Source organism: Rhamphochromis sp. 'chilingali' (genome assembly GCF_963969265.1).
Source record: "Rhamphochromis sp. 'chilingali' genome assembly, chromosome: 17".
NCBI lineage: Eukaryota > Metazoa > Chordata > Actinopteri > Cichliformes > Cichlidae > Rhamphochromis > Rhamphochromis sp. 'chilingali'.
Window position 1 is genome coordinate 7,721,553 of NC_137944.1, and position 24,692 is coordinate 7,746,244.

The following is a 24,692-nucleotide window of genomic DNA, read 5'->3' on the forward strand; positions in this document are numbered from 1 at the left end:
GGCGCTGGCCCAAACGGTAGCCAAGCTTGCGAACATTTGCTACCACAGTTTAAGCATTGCTTTCAATAAATTGCATTCTCAAAAAAGTGTTTTGTCCCTCTCCCATTTCTTCTTGTTGCATGTTGAAGCTCTACTTGGAACCTTGTTAAGATCCAACCATGCAAAATATGATTTATTTATTTATTTATTTATTTTCACCATTTTTCAAGTAGTCTTACACTTTTGATCTGGACTGTATCAAAGTACTTCAGCTTCCTACCATCGCCACACCATGTTTTCTGCAGATATTTATACATGCAAAGGTTGGACATAGACACCATGACATAATCCATTCATTATTATAAATCTGATTGTGAAGTGTTGTAGAACATCTCCAAACCTTCTGTTCTGATGGAAGCATCCAGTATGAGTGTAGAATATATTCAATAACTTTTTAGCAACAAACATATATACATAGTTTCTTGATAATGAACAAGTTACAGGAGTTTAATGTGAATGGCATGAATTCATGATTGATACTAAATGGCACTGTACCCATTCATGTCTAATCAGGTAATGGAGTGAAAAGTGACAAACTGAAAGCAGCATTGCATTTTGTATTCATTTTATTTTGGAGACAAAATGTAGACATGCTACATAGAAGAAATATTCACCAGCAATTTTTTTCAAGTCCAAGTCAAGTCTCAAGAGTCTAATGGATGAAACTGATATTCTATTGACCAATTAGTCTCTCTAACACTTGTAAAATGTTATGAATTATCTTATATGACCTTTGCTTTATTGATGTACAACAGCATTTAAAATGATAAGTGCATACTCACTCAGGGTTGTTGCAATAAACAGAATTTTGGGTCTAATCCTACCTGCCTCACACAGCAATTCATGACAAGGTCTCAAGACTCGAATCCCAAAACTTTGGTTTGGTTTTTGTTTTGGTCAGGTCTAACTTGCGATTGCAAGTCGCCATCTCTGCTACATAGTGCTTAATAATTGTCATAGATTAACACAGAGGTTCCCAAAGTGTGGGGCCTAGATGTTAGCTCTTTATACAGTAAAGTTACAGTGGGATACAAATAATATCAGTCTGAACCACAATTTGTTCCCCCAGTTCAAATCACGGACAAACAGTATCCCACAGCTGTTTATGTTCTTGAACCCATTTTGCACAGAGAGGCATTTTTTAAAAAATGTATTGATGGCAATGCTGAATATTATTACACAGGAAAAAAAAAAACTACACGTGAAATAATTACACCATGACGCCTTTCTAAATGGAGTTACTGTCCCTCCATTTAGAAAGGGTGTGTGTAAGCATATAAAAACTCAACATAGTTAGATTAACAGTAACAGTATTTTGTCTATATCTGCCAATAAAAGTTTGGGAACCACTGGATTATCTCTTGAGGTCTGAGTCTTCATTACTAACAATCCCAAACCGTGCATGTCAGTTTCAGTAATTGTGTTTTTTGCTGTTTGGTTTTGCTGGTCACAGATTTTTTTTTTAGAACTAAATTTATTTATTCTTACGGAGTTATGGTTATCACTGACGATGACTTGAAAATGATGAGGAGACAAATGAAAAAGTAAAGGAAATTACCATCCTTTAAAAAAAACTATTTTCTTCTTCATGTGTAATTTAACAATCATTTTATATTCTTCTTCTCCTGGGTGGCCTCCTGTTTTTAACCGTTTGTTTTTAAGGATTTCAAAATAATGGCTCCAGTTTCCCTCGCTGTCTGCTCCAAACCCAAAGACATTAACCTAAAGAAACAAAGTTTTTACAGTCATTAAGTCTTTAGTATTGAACTTAAATAAATGTTGCCACAAATTGCACAGGAATTATGAAAACCTCAGTCATGGAAAAAAAACTTTCCAGAGTTTTTTTTTATTCCTCTTTAGGCATAAAAACCCCCCAATGTAATTGAAATTTTCTTTATGAACCATTTTTTTCATGGAGTTACAATTCAAAGAAACATGTAAATATACTGTATATATGTCAAAGCACTGACAAAAATGTTGAACCTAGTTCTGGAACACTAAACTACTATTTTCTACAATTGAAAAAACAAAAAAAAAAAACAAAGGCATAATGGAGGCATGGGGCACACGACACAGGAGCTCTAGTTTTCCACTACAACTTTATTCACCTCCACACATCAACTCAGGATATCGCACCCAAACACAACAGAACATCTCCTCCAAGCTTGGGTGGAAGTGAAGCCCTCTAGTGGGTCACTACACATGCCCACCCCCCACCCCTGCCCTCGCAAAAACCCAAAGAAAATGTCCACTAGTCCAGGACCCAGGGCTTAAACAGTCCAGAACGGCTGAGATGGGGAGTCAGAGAACTGGCTGTGGGCTCACCGGGCCGGGAAAGACAGGCTGAACCTTCCATTGGCTGGACGAGCACTGGGGGTGCGGAGCAATCTCCGAGGAAGGGTCAGAGTCCAACTGTCCGTCAGCAACCCTGGGGCCCGGGCCGGCATCAGTGGAGCTTCCTGTAGAACATGAAGTCCCCCGAATTCCAATAAAAAATGCTTGGGACTGTTTCAATAACCCAAAACGGGCCGTCATAAAACGGACGTAAGTGGGGCTGATGGGCATCATGCCAAACAAAAACGAAACTAGAAGAGCCCAGCAACAGCGGAACAAAAATGTCTGGTAGAGAGTGGTGCGCGGGGCCAGGCACAGAAAAGGTGCACGATGCACAGCAACCATGGATGACTGTCCCACACTGGCGTGTCTTCCAGCACGAGGCCCGTCTGCGAGGACCGAAGGGCAAGGACGGCCGGGTCGGTGCACTGCTCCGCAGCCATGGCAGCGTAGTCGTCACCGACTGTCTGTCCAGCCAGCGCGCGGGACAGACAGTCAGCGACCAGGTTGGACTTGCCAGCCACGTGCTGAATGTCCGTAGTAAACTCCGATATGGCCGCCAACTGACACTGCTGGCACGTGCTCCAAGGATCAGAAACCTTGGACATGGTGAAGGTCAGAGGCTTATGGTCAATGTACGTGGTAAAACTGGGACCCTTGCGGAAAAATCGAAAATGTTGTGTTGTGAGATGGAGAGCCAACAACTTTCTGTACGTAACACTGTACTTACGCTCAGCATCTCGGAGCGTGTGACTGAAAAAGGCAAGGGGCTGCCAGACGCCGGAGACCCGCTGTTCCAACACGGCGCCCAACGCTACATCCAACGGGTTGATGGCCAATGCGATCTCCGCTGATCGGGACAGGTGTGCCAGCAGAGCAGCATTGGCCAGTGCTGACTTCCCCACAGAAAACACACAGATGCGGTCTGGAGACCAGTCAACAGGGTCTTTAGACGTTTTACCTTTTAAAACGGCGTAGAGCGGTTGTAACAGGTGAGCGACCCGGGGAACGAAACGATTATAAAAATTGACAATACCCAGGAACTCCTGCAACACCTTAACTGAGGTGGGACGCGGAACAGCTGTGACAGCCTGAACCTTGTCTGACAATGGGACCACACTGTCAGCGGAGATGCGGTGCCCCAGGAAATCCAGGACCGGCAAACCAAACTGGCACTTGGACGGGTTGATGATCAGGCCATGTTCCACCAAATGCTGAAAAACCTGGTGCTGGCCCACCGACCTGCTGGCCACCAATATATCATCCAGGTAGACGAAAACGAAAGGCAGCCCCACAAAACAGAGTCAATCAGGCATGGAAACGTCTGAGCGGCACCTTTCAACCCAAATGGCATGCGCAGGAACTCCAACAAGCCAAAGGGAGTGATGATGGCGGTTTTAGGAACATCCTCAGCGCGTACCAGCACTTGGTATTACTGACCCCTGCACCAAATCGATTTTGGAAAAAATCGAGGTCCCAGCGAGATGGGTGGAAAAATCCTGGATGTGGGGAATCGGGTAACGTTCGTTCTCCGTAACGTTATTTAAACGTCGAAAATCCCGGCACGGTCACTACCGCCTGTTCGACTTGGGCACCATGTGAATGGGAGAGGCCCAGGCACTGTTCGAATGCTGCACAATGCACAGGCACTCCATGGCCGCGAACTCCTCCCGGGCAACAGACAGCTTCGCAGGATCGAGGCAATGCATGTGCAAAAACACCGGAACCAACCATGGGATATGGGAATGCTCAACCCCTTGTTTCGCTGCAGAAATTAGGAGTTAACAGTGACGGAAACACAGCAAACGCTGAAACACGTCCCCAGGGGCTACCAAATTGGCCAAGATGAGGGGGTTAGCGGCCCGGATAAAACAGGGCAGCGAAAAGAATGACAGAGCGTTAATCAAACGTCTGTGAGCAAAATCGACTAACAGCCCGTGAGCAAGAAAATCAGCGCCTAAGATAGGCACTGAGCTGGCATCAACAACAAAGTTCCACTGGAATTCCCGACCGTGGAAACTAGCAGTCACTAACCTTTCCCCATAAGTTGCAATAGGAGAACCATCAGCTGCGGTCCATGTCCTTACTTGCGATTGATTTAAGTTGTTACCATGCCTAGATATTGCTTTACTCATCCAGACAGTTTCTGTTACTTGTCTGGTTTATTCACGATGAAAGCACAATGTCACCCAATTACAACAGACCTTAAGAAGATATGCAAATTGTACTCTGACTGTCCACTGGGTGACCAGGATAAATTTGGGCTCCACATGTTATCTACAACAGTTGTTCCAATGGACTGTGTTACTAGCTAAATCTGTGGCAGCAATGGCATTTGCAATCCTGATGGTGTGGTGGGAACCGCAAGATCATCTCAACGGTGGCTATTTTTGTCACGTGAATACAACAGGATTCTCAGCCAAAAATAAGCACAAAACTTTATATCCCAGTCTGGATTCTAAAATAAGGCCTGTTTCTCATGATAACTAATTGCCTGTTCTTGTACTGTCACATGATGCATTAGATTCTGTAGAACATTACGAGGAACACAGTCACGGTGCATCTGGTTACAATCCAGAGTCATCAGATCTTTATTACGTGCCTGATGACTATTTAGAACCAGAGACTTTTGCACAAGCAGAGCTGTACAATATCGTTCATGATCTAAATCTGTCAAAAGACATAGGAGAACTTCTTGCCTTTGAGGCTTAAGCTGAAGCATTTGCTTGCCAAGGATGTTACTGTAAAGAGGTCAAAGTCATAACTTGACAGCATTCTTCACTGCTGATGACTCACTGTGGTATTGTCATGACGTCAACGGACTCTTCAGCAGTTTGTCACAAGAGCATGTTCCAAGACACAAGAGCTGAATGTCATCTCTGCAATGATTCTTCACAAAAAAGCTTGAAGGCAGTCCTACTCCATAATGGAAATGCCAGACCAAGTGTGCCGATTGCCCATTCGGTTCATCTAAAGGAGTCCTATGACAACATGAAGACACTGCTTGAGTCAGTTGCATATAAAACTCACCAGTAGTGATCTGTAGGTGACTGGTATGTTGATGGGAATGCAAGCTTTTGGGAAGGCAAATCACCAAATACTGCCGTTTCCTGGGCCTGTGGGCAGTCAATCTACTGTGTCAAGCGTAACTGGCAGCCACTAGATGCCTATGTCAAGTTTCTGCCTCTGGTTGAACTGCATAAAATATTTTTGCCACCTCTCTATATCAAGAAGCTTAATGAAGAATCTTGTCAAAGCCACGGGCAAAGTGAACTCACTACATTTTCAGTACTTTGCTGAAAAGTTTCCAAACATAAGTGCTGCGAAATTGAAGCAAGGGATATTTGTAAGTGCGCAGATCAAGTCAGTTTTGCAGAATGAATGCTTCAAAAAAACTCTCAACAGCAGAGTTTGAAGCTTGGGAGGCATTCAAGTGGCTCTGCGAAAACTTTGCGGGCATCCACAAGTCTGCTACATACAAGGAAGGAGTTCAGCATCTGCTTGATTCCTACCAGAAACTGGGCTGTCGCATGTGAATGAAAATACACTTCCTACACTCACACTTCTGAATCCTTTCCAGAAAAAGCGCCTTGAGGCATAGCTGGACTAGCCATTGGGCATACCGGGCATTTGCCCGGTGGGCCGATGGTGATTTTTCGTTTTTATTGGCCGATGATTTTTTTTTTTTTTTAACGGTATAAACAATGAATGGTGGTGGATTGGCCAGATGCTGGCCGATGTGTAAAAATAACTCAGTTGTTTGGTGGTGGCTATGGTGGAGTTTCCACAGAGGCCAGCAGGTGGATGAGGGTCCAAGTGTCAAGTTATGACCTGCAGTCTATCTGGGTCAGATATAAACCAAGTTTAGGTGTAGTTTATTTTCGGTTTGCTGACTTTTTAAATTTAGTTACAATAACTGGTACTGCGTACTAGCTAGCATGACGGAGTTTCTATGCTGCTGGGCTGATAGTGAAGTTTATTTTGTTCATAAGTTTAGTTAGTAGAGTTGCCAACCGTCCCGTAAAAAACTGAATGGTCTCGTATTCAGAGAAAACGTTTCGCATTGAGCTGAAAAGGAACGCAGTTTGTCCCGGATTTCAGCTAGAATGGAAAAAGACACAAAGCTGGAGTTACTCTGTCTTTATGCTGTAAGCTGCTCTCATTCTCTCTCCCTCCCTTTCCTGTAGCTACTTTAATCATGAAACTGACCAATGATCAGCTGATCGGCTTTTCTCTCTTGTTTGTTTATCTCCCACTTTGCGCCAGAAAGAAGAAACCAGCGATGTCGCGCTATAAACAACAGCATGATCAGCTGTTGTTAGAATTTATTTAATATTTCTTAGTATCAGCTGATGTTTGCTGGAGTCACAGCAGTAAAAGCAGCTGGTCATGATATCGGTTTGGATATGTGGTGAGAGGGAAACATGAAGATGAAACCAGGAGAGATCCCTGCTGAATCATCAGACCTGAACAGGTGACAGAGAAACAGGTTAATCTTTAAGGTGGCATGAATGAGTTGATGGGAAGTTATGAACTGTTTCTGAGAGACAAATAACACCAGGATCCTTTTCTAAGTAGCTGACAGCTAGTAACTGTGCCGGGGTGGGTCCAGCAAAGTTTTGCCAGGGGGGCAGGTAGGGCATTAAGAGGGAAATGGGGGAGGGGGGCACAAAGAAATACTTTTCTTTTGTATTCTCATTTAAAATGTCAAGCTTTTATTAAATAATTATCTGAATCTTACAACCAAAGTTTTTATCTGATGTAAAATGTATAGAAATCATACATATACCAACAGGACAGTGTATATCACTGTCACAACAGTGTTTGTTTTCATTCAAAGGCTTTATGGCTTTAATACCTGGTGGGCCGGTACAGTACAGTGGTAGCTGACTGACACTGGTCATTATATCTATGACACAGTGTTTGCCTATCTGACTTCGCACTGAAAATTTACTTGATTGGTGCCCGCCGTTTAATAAAAAAATGCATCCAAGTCTATTGCAAATGAATATTACTAATAATTCAAAAAGTTCATGTGACTGAAGTCAGCATGAAAAACTGGTTTAGAAAAGTGTTTTGTGCTTTCTGATGATTACAAAAAAAATTTTGTTGACCTATGTCTTTTGTCTGACATAAAGAAGAGGAAGGTTACAAATGTTCTTTAACCCCTCTGATTTGCTATCATCCTCTCACATCATAACACCCCTTATCTCCACTTCCAATCTATGTTGCATTAACAACAGAGATGTGCAGTATCGCATTCCGGATACTTTTTTCAAGTAATGAGTAACGTAAGGGATTACTATTACAAAAATGTAATTAAATTACTGTTACTTTCCTGTAAGCACGCTGTGTTATTGCGTTACTAAACTGTCATGATTTTGTTTGTGAAAGTGTCTCATGACAATGCCGTAAGCATGTGCGACACCCGTGGCAGCAATAGACGTGTGTAGATCAACAATAGATCATAAGGAGTGTGGGAGAGACTATGACCTTGCAGCGTTTAAAGTGTGGACATACTTGCATTACTTTAAGTTTTATTCTGTAAAAAGTGACAAAAACATTAGTGTCCGCTGTACACTCTGTGTGGGAAGAAAACTTCTTTCTTCAGCGAAAGATTAAACCTCGAATCTGAGCAAGCACCTAGCACGCTGCCACAGGAATGTTAAATTCACAGAGAAACCCCCGGATCCTCCCACTGACATGACCGCTGCGGCACCTGGCAAACCTCCACCCGCCATACTCCTGCTAAACAGGTGACAATAAATTTAAGAGCGACAGGACTCAGTGCTGCTGAATCTTTGATTTTATTTATTTTTTGCTGTGTTTTACTTGCATTCCTTGCAGTCAAATTTAAGTTTTATTTTTTCTAGCAAGCCCTAAATTAATCAGGCAAAAGCTAGATGCAACATTTTTGCACTGCTTTGAAAAGTATTAGAATACTGTATGTTAAAATATTATATAAATGATAACTCATTTTTTACTGTTAAATACATATTTCTTAGGTTAACCAGCTGAGTGAACATGTTTGTAACTCCATGAAAAATTACCTGACATCCACAGCTCCTTTAACATCCCGAGATCCACTGACGAAACTGTTAGTATTAAATAATCCCCATCCTCCTTTTTGTTTTATCACTGCCACTGGCATCATCTCTAATCGACTCAGATTGTAAATGCACCAGTATACTGTTGACAGTATTTCTATCACAAGTTGAACTTGAACTTTACAAAATATAACGATATTAATACATATGACGGCATGCTTTGCTGGCACATCAGAATATATTATTTCGTGAAAGTTACAGCTTCATAGCAGTTACAGCAGTATAGAAACAGTATTTCTATAAGTTGGCAATATGAATACATATTTACAATAGCATTCTTCATTAAAGCTGCATCAACCTTCCACTTAAGGAGCTTCAAGATTACCATTTTTCATGCTTGAAATATATTCAGAAGTGCTTTCTCTTGCAAGTGTACTCCATAAACTACAGCTTCTTAATCAGTTTTTCTTCAAGTATGTCTATAATGTAGAAGTAGATTGTGTAAGGTGAACATACCTCATCACACATTAATAAGCTGAGAACCACAGCAAGGAAGCCAGTGGATGGATAAGCAGCCTTCTTTCTCAGCCAGACATCATGAACATATTTCATGAAAGCTGGATGAAGGATCGACACCTGTTATGAATCAGACAAATCTTTAAATCTGAGTTTTATTAATTGTTCTTTTATGAAGTATATGCACAATATACTAATATACAAAATACTTTAAATAAGCACCACTGTGGCTAAAAGAAGCCACTATTAGTGGCATGGCTTTGTTCAGTGACATGCATGACCTTCCGAGCACATAATTGTCAAGTATGAGCAACTGTGGAAAACAATAACATACCGGATGCAGAACAGAGTAAACAACAAATACTGCAACAAAGTAAAGGCTGAGGGGTGGGGAGAGCCATTGTGAGGGGGGGGGGGGCATTACTGGAAAATGTGATGAAGCATATCTTGCCTTAGGCTTCACCTACTCCAAAGGCATTGGGAGCACCCGCTGGGCTGTCCAAATCGCCGACAAACAGTATCCAACATTCTTGATTTTTAGTGGGAGCATACATAATTCTTATTTTAAAAAATTACATTTATTCCAAATGACGACTTTGATGTCGGGATTGGTTTGTGAGAGCGTCTGACGCCTCTGTCTTTCTAAATGGGGGACAGTGACTGCGTGTGTCTATGTAAGCATGCATGCCTGAATTAATGGTAGCATAAAGTTATTATTGGACTTCCTGGGCATCAACATTTGCCAGTTTTGTTAAGGTAAACCTAAAATACTCACCAAATCTTTGTTAGTTATCTTGTTAGAGTTTGGAGCACCGTTTTCCCTGTTGAAAAGAAAATATATTGTTGAATTTGTTAAAGAAATTATTGTTTAACAAACAAATGCTAATAATTACCTAAGACTTAAGAATCACAATAAGATGTTCAGTTGTTCATAAAACAATTTATTTAACTTTTTTCCATGTAAAAAAAAAAAAGAGTTGCTGCTAGCTATGTGAAAAACCAGAATATATCATAGGAATATATTTTAATATCAAACAGCTCTTGGGGAGTGGGGTGTCTCAAAATTGTGTTTTAATATTTCCTGTTTATTAGCCCACTAAAAAATGTGCAAATTGTTAAAGAAAGTGGATATGCAGCTAAAAGTAATAGTATTACTGCTTCAGCTGTAAGTTAAATTACTCCCAATGGTCCCAACGGCAACTAGAGAGCAGATTTAATGGGGAGATGCAGTGCCTGTTTTAGGGAAACATGGTTTGAAGCTAGGCAGCACGGTGGCACGGTGGTTAGCACCGTTGCCGCACAGCAAGAAGGTCCTGAGTTCAATTCCAACACCAGACTGGGATCTTTCTGTGTGGAGTTTGCATGTTCTCCCCGTGTTTGCGTGGGTTCCCTCCGGGTACTCCGGCTTCCTCCCACCGTCCAAAGACATGCAGCTTGTGGGGATAGGTTAATTGGATAATCCAATAGGTGTGAATGTTCGAATGAATGTGAGTGCAAATGGTTGTCTGTCCCTGTGTGTTAGCCCTGCGACAGACTGGCGACCTGTCCAGGGTGTACCCTGCCTCTCGCCCTATGACAGCTGGGATAGGCTCCAGCGCCCCCCGCGACCCTGAAAAGGATAAGCGGAAGCGAATGGATGGATGGTTTGAAGCTAACATTCTGTCAAAGGCTTGACCACACATACAATGGGACAATGCAAGATGTTCAATTCATGACCCTTAGGAAATCAAGGCATTTTTGTATGCAGAAAAATGAAGTAGATTGTGAGAAAATGAATCAAAGATGAGCCTGGTAGAAGAATTGATGAAGAACACGTTTGTGTTTTCACTCTTTTTTTCTTATCTTTTTTTCTTTTTTTGCCTGTCCCGTTTGGCTCTTTTGCCATCAGGATTGTTGTCTAAAGGCGAGGAAAGATGCCCAACGGATTTACTTTATCAAATTGACCATCCCAGCCTTGCCGTAATGGTCTATTTGATTCACCTTTTATTGTTTATGGTAAATGGCCTGTATTTATATAGCGCTTTACTAGTCCCTAAGGACCCCAAAGCGCTTTACATATCCAGTCATCCACCCATTCACACACAGGTGATGGCAAGCTACATTGTAGCCACAGCCACCCTGGGGCGCACTGACAGAGGCGAGGCTGCCGGACACTGGCGCCACCGGGCCCTCTGACCACCACCAGTAGGCAACGGGTGAAGTGTCTTGCCCAAGGACACAACGACCGAGACTGTCCAAGCCGGGGCTCGAACCGGCAACCTTCCGATTACAAGGCGACCTCCCAACTCTTGAGCCACGATCACCCAGTTTATTTTATTTATTTTTTTATTTTCACTTGCTAGATACGGGACAGACTTGAATGAGGAAAAGAAAAGGGAGAAAGGAAGAGGGAGAAAAAGCAGCGGAGAAGAGGGACGGGGATAAAGGGCAAAAAAACAAAAACCAACTAAATAAGCAGACAAAAAAATACATATATCAATCACCCGGATCACTTGTTGAGAAAGAAAAAAGAAAACAAGCAGAAGAAAACGAGAGCAATACAATAAACAACATCACGATGATATATGGGAATATAACAGTAAATACTAAATATTAAACATTATTGTGCAGCACATAATATTGACAGCGCACAGTGTGCTTTGAGGTAAGAGCCAAAAAGGGTGTAGTTTGTGTGTGTGAGCACCCGTGTGTACACCTGTGAGCATGGACGTGCTTGTTTTTAAAAGGTTCCTTCATGTAATGATCTGCTAGAGGGTGTGGGTGTTTCCACTCTTTAAAGCAAGTTTCCCCATGAAACAGTTGTGGGAACACCCCAGGAAAGACACAGAACCACATATAGTTTCTTTTTTGAGGGTTCAGTTACCCATACATTAGGCTGGGATATGAGATATAGGCCTGATATTGATATCTCCTAATAGCTGCAGCATTGCTCATAAACTTGAGTCATCTGTGTTGGAGTAAACAAAGGATTTGTGTAGGAGATTATTTCACTGTGTCCAGTGTGTTTACCACCTTCAAATGCCTTCGCCAGTGTACATTTGTTTTCAAGCCTACAAATTACAGTGGCACTATGATCTGGATCCACTGACACCGTAAAATCCCCACCAGGGCAATATTGTTGTTTAAAGCACTTAAAAGTCTGATCATCAGCATTAGGTGGATAGATACTACCCCAAATAATCTTTTTCCCCTTTATGTCAGCCAACAAAACAATGACATTTTTTTAACATTTAGTTAAGTTATTTGAAGCATTTAGGATTTATAACATTCTATACATTTTACAGCTAAATGTATGGTGGCCCTGAGAGCCCAAACGGACTGGAACTTAAGGAAACACAAGCAATAAAAACACTGCAAAAGCATACAGAACACAACGGAAATAGGAAAAACAAAACAGAAATAGGAAAAAAGAAATCACAAATGGGAAAAACAAAAACAGAAATAGGAAAAAACATGATTCATGTAATACTTATGATGGATTATTAGGCTAATAGTTAGGGTAACACACTTGCCTTTCATCTTTTCTTTCCTCACAAAACCGATAGATCCTCCACTTCTTTTAAGTATCTCCCAGTGCAATACTTAGCATATTTTGGTTACTGCAAATTGTCTCCCCAGAAACACTTCCCTGGTGCTTTTGGAAATCTGTTTTTTCCTATTTCTTTTTTTGTTTTTTCTATTTCCGTTGTGTTTTGTTTGCTTTTGCAGCGTTTTTCTCATTGCTGGTGTTTTCTTAAGTTGCAGTCCGTTTGGCCTGTTGGGACCACTGTGTAAATGAGTTTAAGGGCCAGGAAAGAAAATTAAAATATATAATTTCAATGCCAAACAAAATATACACCATTGATCTGAACCCTTTAAGGTTTAACTAAATTTTGAACCTTGTTTAATTTGCTTGTTCAAACAGACGAACCTGGTTTGCACCTTTACTTATAGTTAGCTAAGACTGTGTTGCAAAGATATTAAAATCTGAAATTTCATAATGCCATTCCAGTACAGTAGCAGTACAGTTTCTAGCAACATAAGTTTTAAAAGAAATTGAAATATAATTAAAGTGAAGACAGAAGCCATGTTTGGCCTACCCTGGAATTAATGACTTCAGAAGCCACAAAAAGTCAGGTGTTTTGAATGGAAAAAACAAAAGATGAGTTTTGTTGTCCAATCTAGTAGAACTTTCTGGATACATGACACGATGAGTTGTTTTAGTTCCAACATCTCTTTCAAAACCTTTGGTCATCCCACGGTTGACTCTAAATAGTACAGAAGGATATATAAGTTTACATATTTAGCATTTTAGACACATTGTAATTTACATCACATTATATGCATAACAAAACATAACAAAACTTAGATTTTTTTGTGACATGAATCTAGGCTTTTCAGGTTTTGTCAGTGAACAGTGCTGTTGAAATTAGCTTTTGTGTTTTGTTTTTGTGTAATGATGGTTATAATGTGTGGGGATTATATCATTTTATATCATGTTGATTCCTTTCTATCTTTTTATTAAGCTTTGAGCAATGGCATTTGATTAAACATTTATTCCATTTATTAAACATACAGTTTCAATCATGTTATTAACACACATTTCATTTGTGCTCATGATAGAGTTAAGTATACAGTCTAATGAAGGTTAAAAATGTCGTTCAGCGTTATGTCTGAACTGATATATTGATGAAATGACTTGAATGCTGTGAATGAATGCCTAACATGCTTACATACACATAGACATGAAGTATAATTTCTAGGGTAAAAGTGAAAGACATCTTGCTTTGTCTCTGCTTGGCAACTAGTGATCCGAGGTCTACAGGAAGCATCTGGAGGAGCTGGACAACCATATAGGGAAAAATGCTGTTAAATACGGAAACTTAATGATAACCTATACATGTGATGTTTTGTCTAACGCGAGAAGGGGTGTTTACCCTGACATAATAAAACCATGCTGAAGTATGTTTTGACGGGAGATCTGGGTTGACAATATCGAGCTGTGTATCTTTCCACACATGTGTTTAATAAAATCATTGTTTTGACGCACTTGGACCAGTAGTCGTTTGTCTCACACCTCAATCACGAATCGGGACAAATGCCATTAAATTATTATTACCTTATCACAATATCATGGAAATCAATCAGGGGTCCATACTGGGATCCTCTCAAATTTCCAGAATTCCCCACCACTGCACATCTCCTGCAGCGATCAGGGCGAGGTTCTTCAACATCTGCAATGGGTGTTATTGTCTGAAACACACGTTCTAGTGTTTTATTGTAGACAGTGAAGTTTTGTTTTTCCCCCTGTAAGGGCTGAGAAAAAAGAATAAAGTTTTGCAACCTCAGATCACATCTCTTGTTCAAAACACATTTCGTCTTTAACATTATCCCTGCTAATGACAAAATATCTGCATTGTCTTGGAGCAACTGTGCGCAATAGTGTAATTCCCTTAGGGATTAATATTGTTCTGATTCTAAGTATTCCAATCATACAATATACGTACTTTCTGACTTTTGTCACTGTCAAAGGAAAATTTTTTTTTATATAATGTGATCAGCTCCATGAAATGTATTCTTTTATTGATCACTAAGCAAATGTCTACGTGACTTTTGACATGTACTTTTTCTGTGATAAACAACTAATGCTTCCTCTTTCTGTAAGAACATACAGATTTAGAAAAAGGGGAACCTCAGCTCAGAGTTCTTAGAATAAGAAGCTATTTGTTCACACACACACACAGACATACAGACAAATAACCCTAATTTCCTTCGGGATTAATAAAGTATTCTGATTCTGATTCTGATTCTGAAGTATAAATAAAGAACGCAGACAGTGATGAGACGCAGGTCGCAGGTTTTGCGTTCATGACTGCCCTCGCGAGTAAAGACAACTGCAGTGTTTGTGTTTTCTAACTCAGGTGTCTTAGCTGAAGAACTACGGGGTGATTTTTAGAAATCCCCTGTCAGTCACAGAAACACAATATTCTAAAAATCATGAAATCAATTCAGTTTGATTCAATTTCAGTTATTTGATAGATAGCACCAGCATCTATTTCTAAGTGTCTTCAAGGATCAAACGTATTCACATTTGTGTTATTAATTATTGAGATATGTCTGTGAAGGTTCTCAATCATCCAGGTCATCGTAGTCTAAGGAGCTTGGGGGGGAAAAGCGTCTTCGATTTCTTTGAGTTGCTTGAAAACATTTCACTTCTTATCCGAGAAGCTTCTTCATTTCTAGGGTTAAATGGTGGAGAGTCCCAGATTTAAGACCCGTGGGAGTGTCCCCCAAGAGGGACATGGACCCCCTACTGATCCTCTACCTAATCACATGAGCCAAGGTGTGAAAACGGGTGTAGGTCACAATCAGCCAAGGTTTCGGGTAGCTCATTGTGAAACCTAACCCCACCCTATCATGTGATTTCCTGGGTGGGCGTTAAGGTGTCTGGGAAGGGATCTCAAAACTGGATTATAGATGGTAGACAGTTGGTGTCGTGAGCCACCGCCTCTGTTCAAAGATGGTCGCTCATAGTAGACATAGTTTTCCTGTGTGGTTTTCCCGAGTCTCCCTGCATCTCCCCTTTAAATGGCCTGTATTTGTATAGCGCTTTACTAGTCCCTAAGGACCCCAAAGCACTTTACACATCCAGTCATCCACCCATTCACACACACATTCACACACTTTAGGTATCACCTTTAGGTCTGTTGTTATTAGTTGTCTCCAGTTTAGGTTATCCTCAGGTTCTGTTTCATACCCACTGTATTTATGTTTATTTCACTTCCCTAATGAAACTCCCTTGCATCTGAAAGCTGTCTGCATCTTGGGTCCTTCATTAAAATCCACATGGCTTGCCCCATGAGCCATGACAGTAGGAACCAGCCACTGTGGACCCCGCTGCATTTAATCCATCCGAGGAGCTCCAGAGGGACGTCACCTACTCCGTGGAGCGGCTAATCAATCTGTCCCCGCAGCATAAGGGGAAAGCTATAGCTAATCGGCTACAGCGATTAGTTCCCGGTCTCCCCTGATTGCTCAGCTCACTTAATCCGCTCGCACAGGATTTTATTCTGAACGAGCTTCACCTTCGCTCCCCGGGCACTACCACTCACCCAGCCATTACCGCTTCGCTGCTCGGCCCGTCGGTCCAGCCTTCAAATGGGAAGTGGTGCTCACGCCGTTGTTGCCCCTCACCACAGTCCGACCCCGGGATTTTAGAGCAGCCGGCTTTGGTGAGTAAAAAGGACAATTTTTCTGTTTCAGACTTTGGACTATTTATTCGGGGGCTGTGTTTTGTGTGACAGGGAACAATAATAACTGTGGATTTCCTGGTTTCCCTGCGGCTGAGATTACTGAGACTGCCTTTTGGGGGCTACATTAAATTCTAATGACTGTTTTTGCTCTGTTTCCTTTGAGCCTGGAGCTATACTAACTAGCACTGCTAATTAGGGATGGGTATCATTTACGTTTTAGGTTTTATACCAGTACAAAAACGGGACTTTTGAAATGGTGCCGGTGCTTAAACGGTGCTCGAACCGGTGCTTAAAGAATGAAGAACACAAACTTTGTCCAAAAACCTCTCATGTTTTGCTGTTTTTTTGTAAAAAGACAACAATGTTAACCTTTTCTGCAGCTATAGGGGATTTATGGTATCACTCTTGGCTGGAAGCAGTGCTTAATCAATGGGGGGGAAAAAACACCAACTTTGTCTAAAAACCTCTCATGTTTAGCTGTTTTCTACTTTTCTTTGGTCATTTTAGCTTTTTTGGCCAGGGTGAAGGGAGTATCTGCCTTCAAACAACTACGACGGTGTAGTTCACCTTACGTGCATTAATTTAATAACATGGTTAGCCTACTCAACGTAAATTACACACGAACAACATTAAGCTACTGACCCAGAGAAGAACGGCTGCTGCTGCCATCATAATCCGTCATCATTTCTGTTACACTGGCAGGGCTACAGGCCAGGACTCACCTCTTCGGGTTTTTTGGGGATGTTGCTAACTCCGGGACTGATAACAGGCACTTCACGCGCAGTAGATGTGCTCGGTGTGAGGTCTCGCAGCAAGCTATCAAATAGGGTGCATTTGTCTGATTTTAAAAAAACGCTATGCGTCGCCAGGTGTTTCATCAGATTCGAGGTGTTACCTCCTTTGCACAGTATCACCTTAAAGCACTTGTTGCTGGCTGCTGAGTTTGCATCTTTTGCATCCCTCAGCTCAGTCTCCAGAAATCTGAGGTGATGTTGGCGTTCATGCCAAATTTCCTCAGCCTCCTCAGGAAATAAAGCCGCTGGCGAGCTTTCCTGATAGCAGTGTCTGTGTGAAGAGTCCAGGAGAAGTCCTCGGTGATGTTGACTCCAAGGAATTTGAAGCTGCTGACCCTTTCGACCTTGACACCGTTGATGTGGATGGGCTGGTGTTCCCTGACTGGTCGTTTCCGGTAGTCCACTATCATTTTTCTAGTTTTGCTGATGTTGAGAGTCAGGTTATTTTCCAGACACCACTCGTACAGTGCCATCACCTCCTCTCTATACGCCGTCTCGTCGTTGTCTGTGATGAGGCCTATGATGGCTGTGTCATCCGCAAACTTGATGATGATGTTGGACTCATGTTTAGCAACACAGTCGTGTGTGAACAGGGAATATAGGAGGGGGCTAAGCACACAACCCTGTGGCGTACCTGTGTTTAGGATGAGCGATGAGGAGGTGTGCTTACCGACTCTCACCACCTGGGGCCTGTTTGTGAGGAAGTTTAGAATCCATCTGCAGATTGGTGTTCCCAGCCCAAGGTCGACGAGCTTCGTGGCAAGTTTTGAGGGGATGATGGTGTTAAATGCCACACAAATATGTGGAACCAAATAAGCTCAGCATTTTCTTAGCAAGAGATCACACCTCAGGAAACCTGTCTTTGTCTATAGCTGCCGATAAAAGTCAACAAGAGAACACTGCCGGTGTTTTCCGCGGCACTCATCGTCACACTGCAGCTCAATGAGCTCCCGCTGAAGCTGCGGAGGAGCATCATCAGGTTCCATGGAGAAGGGAGATGAGAAAAGCAGCATGTCTTTTTCGATAGCTGCAAAGTCCTGAAAGCGTTTGTTAAATTCTCCAGAAAGAAATGCGATAGCTGTTGCGTAACTCTTCATTTGGACATTAATGTCCACTGGGAAACTGTCAATAACCTCTTTCAAAACTGGGAAGTGTGCGGTACAGGGCTCTGTTAGGGACAAGTGTCTTTGGAAAAGTTGCAGTTTGGTTCCAAAGACCTTGATGTGAGCATATAGTTGGCTCACCACTACGTCTTTTCCTTGAAGATTAACATTCAGCGCATTCAGATACTTCGTGATGTCAACCAAAAAAGCCAGATTTGCTAGCCATACAGGATCAGACAGTTCTTCCATTGGTTGTCCCTTCTCATCTAAAAACTGTCTGATTTCCTCTCTGAGAGAGAAAAATCGCTGTAGTGCAGACCCCCGACTTAGCCACCTCACATCATTGTAATAAATTACGTCACCATATTCAGCCAGGATGTCATGCAGAAACTGCTGAAACTGTTGGTGGTACAGAGCTTTAGAGCGAATACAGTGTTGTGTGCCAAGCAAACACTCAGAAATTCTTGCTTCTTCTCTGGGCAAATGTTCTCCACCATTTTCATGACACAGTGTTAGTGTCACAGAAATGGTTTATGTATAAAGAAGTTTAATAGATGGTTCCAGCAGTTAAAATGTTCTTGCTTGTACATTTCTGTGGACAATATTGTAAAGGTGCGTTTATCTTGTCACAAAGAACAAGTTTTGTTACACCGCTATTATCGCAAGGTTTTGGGCGTGATAATATAGGCTGTGAGCCCACGTTTAATAATCACGCTAAGGAGTTCAGCGAGCTATCTGCAAAGGCCTGGTTAGTCTACTAACTGTACAAGCTATTTGTCATTTGCTATAACTGTATTGTAATATTGTGAAAATTTGTAATGTATGGTGTTCTAATTATTTTATGTTTTAATTTAGAATGCACAGTAAGGTTATTGTTCTAGGACCTCCGAAGTGGCAGGCGGCCACGAGGTAATTTCTTGTTGTTAAAGCACAAGTGTTACTTTTGATAGACTGAAGCGCTTAAAGCCTTTGTGTTTTATGTTTGTAATTTTTTCACGGCGTTCAATAAATGCAGCGAAGCGCCCGTCTTGAAGAAGCCGTGCCTGTGTTGTCATTTCGGAGTTACACACAGTCTTTGACAAACGTACCTTCAGTGAAAGGTTTGCCATGTTTAGCTATTAACATAGCCACTTCGTAGCTGGCTTTCATGATATTTTCATGTGTCTCACAGACCCGCATGAAAAATCGCTGTTGCGAAGCCAGAGCAGCTTGGAGTTGCTTCACTTTTTCAGCGCGCTCACTCCCTGTTACCTTGTTATATGTTGCAGCATGTTTAGTCTCGTAGTGTCTCCTAATGTTAAAATCCTTAAACAAGGCAACAGTCTCTTTACAAATCAGGCAAACACAATTGCCTCGAATTTCAGTTAAAAAAAACTGCAATTCCCACCACTCCTGAAAGCGGCAGCTCTCACCATCAACCTTTCTCTTTTTTTGTACAGTCGCCATGGCAGAAAAGAGCAGAGAAAGGCGGGCTCGCAGCACAGGTGCAAGTAGCGGGGGGGGGGGGGCAGTGCTGCCACCATGTGGTGAAAAAAGAATTACACCTTTAAATTCATGATTTATTTATTCAGACTTAGAAAGTTATAATTAGACTGAAGCTGTGGGCCACTTGGAATCTGACGGACTTTGGACATGCCTGGTTTATTAGGTGGTATTGTGGTGATTCTCTGGTTGGGAAATGGGTGTTCATTAGTGGTGTAACGGATCACGGTTGATCCGTAAGATTGGAAAAAGAAGAAAAAAAAGTATGTGTATGGTGCGCGTGGTGGGTCTGTCAAGCATTAGTTATGGCCAGCGCTAGCAGAGGAGTTTGCGGTATTTAAGCAGCCCTTTGCTGCCCAGTCCGACCGGGCTAAAGCTATTACAGAAGCTATTGGGGTGTTTAGCTGCAGACGTTGTGCAAAACAAGGGGTTTAAACTATGATGAATGTGCTTGAGCCACGCAGTGATATCCCGTTGCACGTCCGCTTTAGTGGCAAGATCGTTCCAAGCATGTATGAGCAGGAAAAGATTTAAGTTATGGCTGAACTGTCCCAGGCATCTTTTGTTGCTCTAACTACTACAAATGGGTGGACCTCCAGGGCAACGGAAAGCTACGTGACCGTGACAGCTCATTATATCACAGCGGAGTGAGATATAATGAGCGGTGTGTATTATTGTAGGGTCTACCTTACAATATAAAGCACCTTGAGGCGACTATTGTTGTGATTTGGTGCTTTATAAATAAAATTGAATTGAATTGAGTGGTAGATACAAAGCCCTATACTGCCCTATACTGTATTATAATGTTTTTTTTAATAATTGCGTGGAATGAGTCTTGAATTGAATGTTTTTAACAGGCAAAAAATACTTCTGACATAAACGGTAGTAACCAGACCGAAAAGCAGTGCACATTTCAGGGCTTTATTTCGGTGCTTTTTTTTTTTTACTGAGATGTCATACACTTTGGATTCTAGCCAATCATTTTACCTTAGCAAGCATAGTAGGTGGGGCCAGGTACGTACGTTCTTTTAGAGCAGAGCTACAGATTAAAAATGCCCAAGTCAAAAGTCTGGCTGTACTTCACAGCAAAAGATTCAAACTCAGCAGCCTGCAACAAGTGCTTTAAGGTACTGTGCAAAGGAGGTAACTCCTCGAATCTGATGAAACACTTGGCGATGCATAGCGTTTTTTTAAAAGCCGAGAAATGCGCCGTATTTGATAGCTTGACCTGCGACACCTCACACCGTGCACATCTACTGCGGGTGTGGTGCCTGTTATCGGACCTGGAGTTTGCAACATCCCTCAAGAACCCGAAGAGGTGAGTCCTGGCCCCTAGCCCTGCCAGTGTAGCAGAAATGATGACAGATGATGATGGCAGCAACAGCGTTCTTCTCTGCATCAGTAGCTTAATGTTGTTCGTGTGTAATTTACGTTGAGTAGGCTAACCACGTTATTAAATTAATGCATGTAAGGTGAACTAGCAAACACTGTCATAGTTACATGCGGCTGTCTTCTTGTTTGATGGCAGATACTCCCTTCACCCTGGCCAAAAAGGCTAAAATGGCCAAAGAAAAAGTGGAAAACAGCTAAACATGAGAGGTTTTTGGACAAAGTTTGTGTTCTTCATTCTTTAAGCACCGGTTTAAGCACCGGCACCGTTTCAAAAGTACAACAACCAGGACATCAAGGGCCAGATAAGAGCCATCACTGTTCATTATTTTCAATCTTAAACTCAGTTGTGTGTCAATTAAATCCAGGTAATGCAAGCCATTTCCAGGAATGGACTCTTCAGTTATGGCTGAAACATGGAGCATCTCCAATTGAAAACTGGGTGAGGGGGCTGTGAAGAGATCCTTTTAACACATTTTTACACACACACACACACACACACACACACACACACACACGCACGGGTCCCCAAAAACAGTTGTCTAAAAAGGATGAAATTTTTTTGTCAAAAAAGTAAACCTTTTGGCTTTAACATGGGTGGGTGGCTGTAGCTCAGGTGGCAGAGCAGGTCAACCGCTAATCAGAAGGTCGGTGGTTCGATCCCAGGCTACCTCCTGGTTGCATGCCAAATATCCTTGGGCAAGATACTAACCCCATGTTTGCCTACTGGTGGTGGTCAGAGGGCCCGGTGGCGCCGGTGTCCGGCAGCCTTGCCTCTGTCAGTGCGCCCCAGGGCAGCTGTGGCTACAATGTAGCTTGCTGTCACCAGTGTGTGTGTGAATGGGTGAATGACTGAATGTAGTGTGAAGCGCTTTGGGGTCCTTAGGGACTAGAAAAGCACTATACAAATGCAGGCCATTTATCATTTAACATCCTATTTATCATCCTATTACATCACCATACTTCCATGATGATATATTTTGGGTCATATGATTATTTATATTGTTTATTATATAATTTTATGATATTCATAAAAATTATGACTGTCGTAAACCTTTATTACTTCCTTTATTACTTCTTCTGTCATACATCATTTGACGGCGGGTCATAAATCACTGGTTTGATACAAAGTACCTATTATCCCTCCAATTGGATACTTCCAATAAGGTTCAGATCTGGGACTCTCCACCAGTTGCTCTTAGAACTGAAGAAGCTTCTCAGATGAGTGGTGAAACTTCTTTTTTTTTCTTTTGTCATTTTAAAGCAGTGGTTCTTAACCTGGGTTCGATCGAACCCTAGGGGTTCGGTGAGTCGGTCTCAGGGGTTCGGCAGAGCCTCCACCACGGCTCATTTTGTGCACCAGTAAAAAACATATCTATGTCTTGAATTTGAAAAAAATCATATTTTATTTTTCACTAAAGAGGGGTTCAGTGAATGCGCATATGCAACTGGCGGGGTTCGGTACCTCCAACAAGGTTAAGAACCACTGTTTTAAAGATGTCTATATAAGTAATTGTATTTTACAATTCTTCAGCCAGTTAGAAATACGGGTTGCAAGGATAAAGAGTTGAGTAAACATAAAAGAAAGAAAGATAAGTATCAAACAAGGTTTTTTAAACTTATCTAATCCGTAGCTTAACTACGGAGGAATATTTGTGTTGGGTTTTTTTGGTGGAGGTAGCACACACTTGAATATACTGCTCTTGCTATACCAGTAAACACAGGTGTCATAAAATAAACAAGGGATGGGCAGTTAAAACAACTTTAACATGGCCACAGTGGGACAAAGGTTTATTGTAATATGTTTTCATTATTTACCTTCCACCAGTTGAAATCTTCCTCCAAGGGTTTATGTTTCTGTGACATAAAAGGTTTAGGAGATTCACTAATGATGTCATTAAACCAAGGATCACTGTCTGTTAGACATTTGTGACAGGCACAAAGTCTTGACTCCTGATGACAGAAGGTATATCCAGATAAATTCCATAAAAGGATGGAGACCAAAACAATTGCTGTGATACTCAGTAGTGGGGAAATGTGCACTCTGAATTTTCCCCTTTTGAAATACATCTTGATGGAGTTCCAATCTATGAACAAATACAATGTGAGTGAATGTGAAAATTAGCACTAAGCCTTTAAGAAAACAGTAACAGAAATGATAACTCTTTAATTAAAATTATTTATAGTTGGCAACATATTAAGAGCACTGCACTGGAAGGCAGAAAAATCAGATAAACATAGAAGGTTTAATGTCCTCTTGTATTTATGGTATTTGCACAGATAGCATTTACCAGCATAAACCAGCTGCTACTCCTGAGCACATCACGGTGTGTTGCCTAAAGTTGAATCAAATAGCATGACAGCCAACAGAAAGGAAAACACAGAACTTAAAATACTTTCAGAGTCTGTCATGTAATTGCATGAATTACTTGTGCCATTGTAGTATTAACTCTATTGCTGATGAATAACCTAAAATATCATCTCTAATACATATATATATATATATATATATATATATATATATATATATATATATATATATATATATATATATATATATATATATATATATATATAGACACACACAAACACACACATATAGTGAGAGAAAAATACATTTGGGAAACTTAATGACTGGAGGTTCAGTACAGATTAGTGTGAGATGAGACAGAGTGTAAATTTAAGGTGTCTTACCAGCAAAAAGATGAAATTACAAAAGCAGGAATATGAGTCAAGAAGAACCTGTATGATACATCTACCAAGCTATCTATGTAGCTATCAACAAAAGAGGAACTTTTCAAAAGGAGAGGGAGGGAGGGGTTATGGACTATGTGCAAACAGTTATTGGGGTTGTGTCTGACTTGTGAATTGCCACACAACTGTTGCACACAATTTAAATGTTTTATGTAAACCCACAAAACATACACAAACAAATATGCATACATACGTATAAATATATAATCTATTAGCCTGTTACTCAGCAGTAATTAGCTGAAATTTGTGTCCATGCTTTGCACCATAACATTTTATGAATACTTCTTACTAGAGGATCTTTCTCATTAGCTGAAAATAATTCCACCCTCATATATGGTCATATCTCTAAAAAAAAACTCTAACTAAAAAAAACCATATAGAACATTGTGGGTTAAAAATATGCAAAAAACACTGAAAATTCAATGAGGCTAAAAGAACGCATATGACCAAGTCAAAAAGTAAGAGAAGCTGTATAAATAAAGCTACCACTTTCTGCCAAAACAGCTAAAGGTAAGTAGAGAATGTTATAAACGAACCATAGTCTTTAATCTAGAGCATAACAGATAAATATTCAATTACACTACTCGTAAAAAAGAAAAGAAAGACAAAGTTAGTACAAAAATAGTGATCCTTTGTCGCACCTCAGCCGCTGTCTTAAGTTGAAGCTTTCGAGATGAAAATATTTGCATAAAGTACACATTATGATATTTGCTGTTGGCTGATGCTGATCACTAGTGTGATAACTGTGTGAGTTATCTCAGGCTTGCAGAACATACATGATATTTAATGTTAATTTTATAGATATCAGAGGAGCATTTTATTGATATTTGTATATATATTTGACCATTTCAGCCCTTTGGTACTCCTTCCATTATAACAGTTAGAGTAAATCATTTAAAGTGCCATTGAATTGGCCTTGGATGTGTACATTAATTCCCTCTAAAGAAATTTCAGATCTTTAATTTTAAACTTGAAAGAGTTTATACATTTTGCAATAGGGTA

At 41.0% G+C, this 24,692-nt stretch overlaps 2 protein-coding genes across 2 annotated transcripts in view; one reads left to right on the forward strand and one right to left on the reverse strand.

The window, feature by feature from the left end:
- The window catches only part of LOC308384236 (uncharacterized protein), a 352,712-nt gene that overhangs the window by 233,525 nt on the left and 94,495 nt on the right, over positions 1-24,692 (forward strand). The window lies entirely within an intron of this gene.
- On the reverse strand, positions 1,594-23,006 carry LOC308384628 (CMP-N-acetylneuraminate-beta-galactosamide-alpha-2,3-sialyltransferase 1-like; the record flags this gene model as incomplete). The annotated part of the gene is made up of 6 exons (XM_080863165.1): positions 1,594-1,761; positions 8,937-9,056; positions 9,712-9,757; positions 13,016-13,183; positions 14,035-14,231; positions 22,755-23,006. 6 exons carry the CDS (start codon positions 23,004-23,006, stop codon positions 1,594-1,596), a joined length of 951 nt encoding a protein of 316 aa, XP_080719291.1.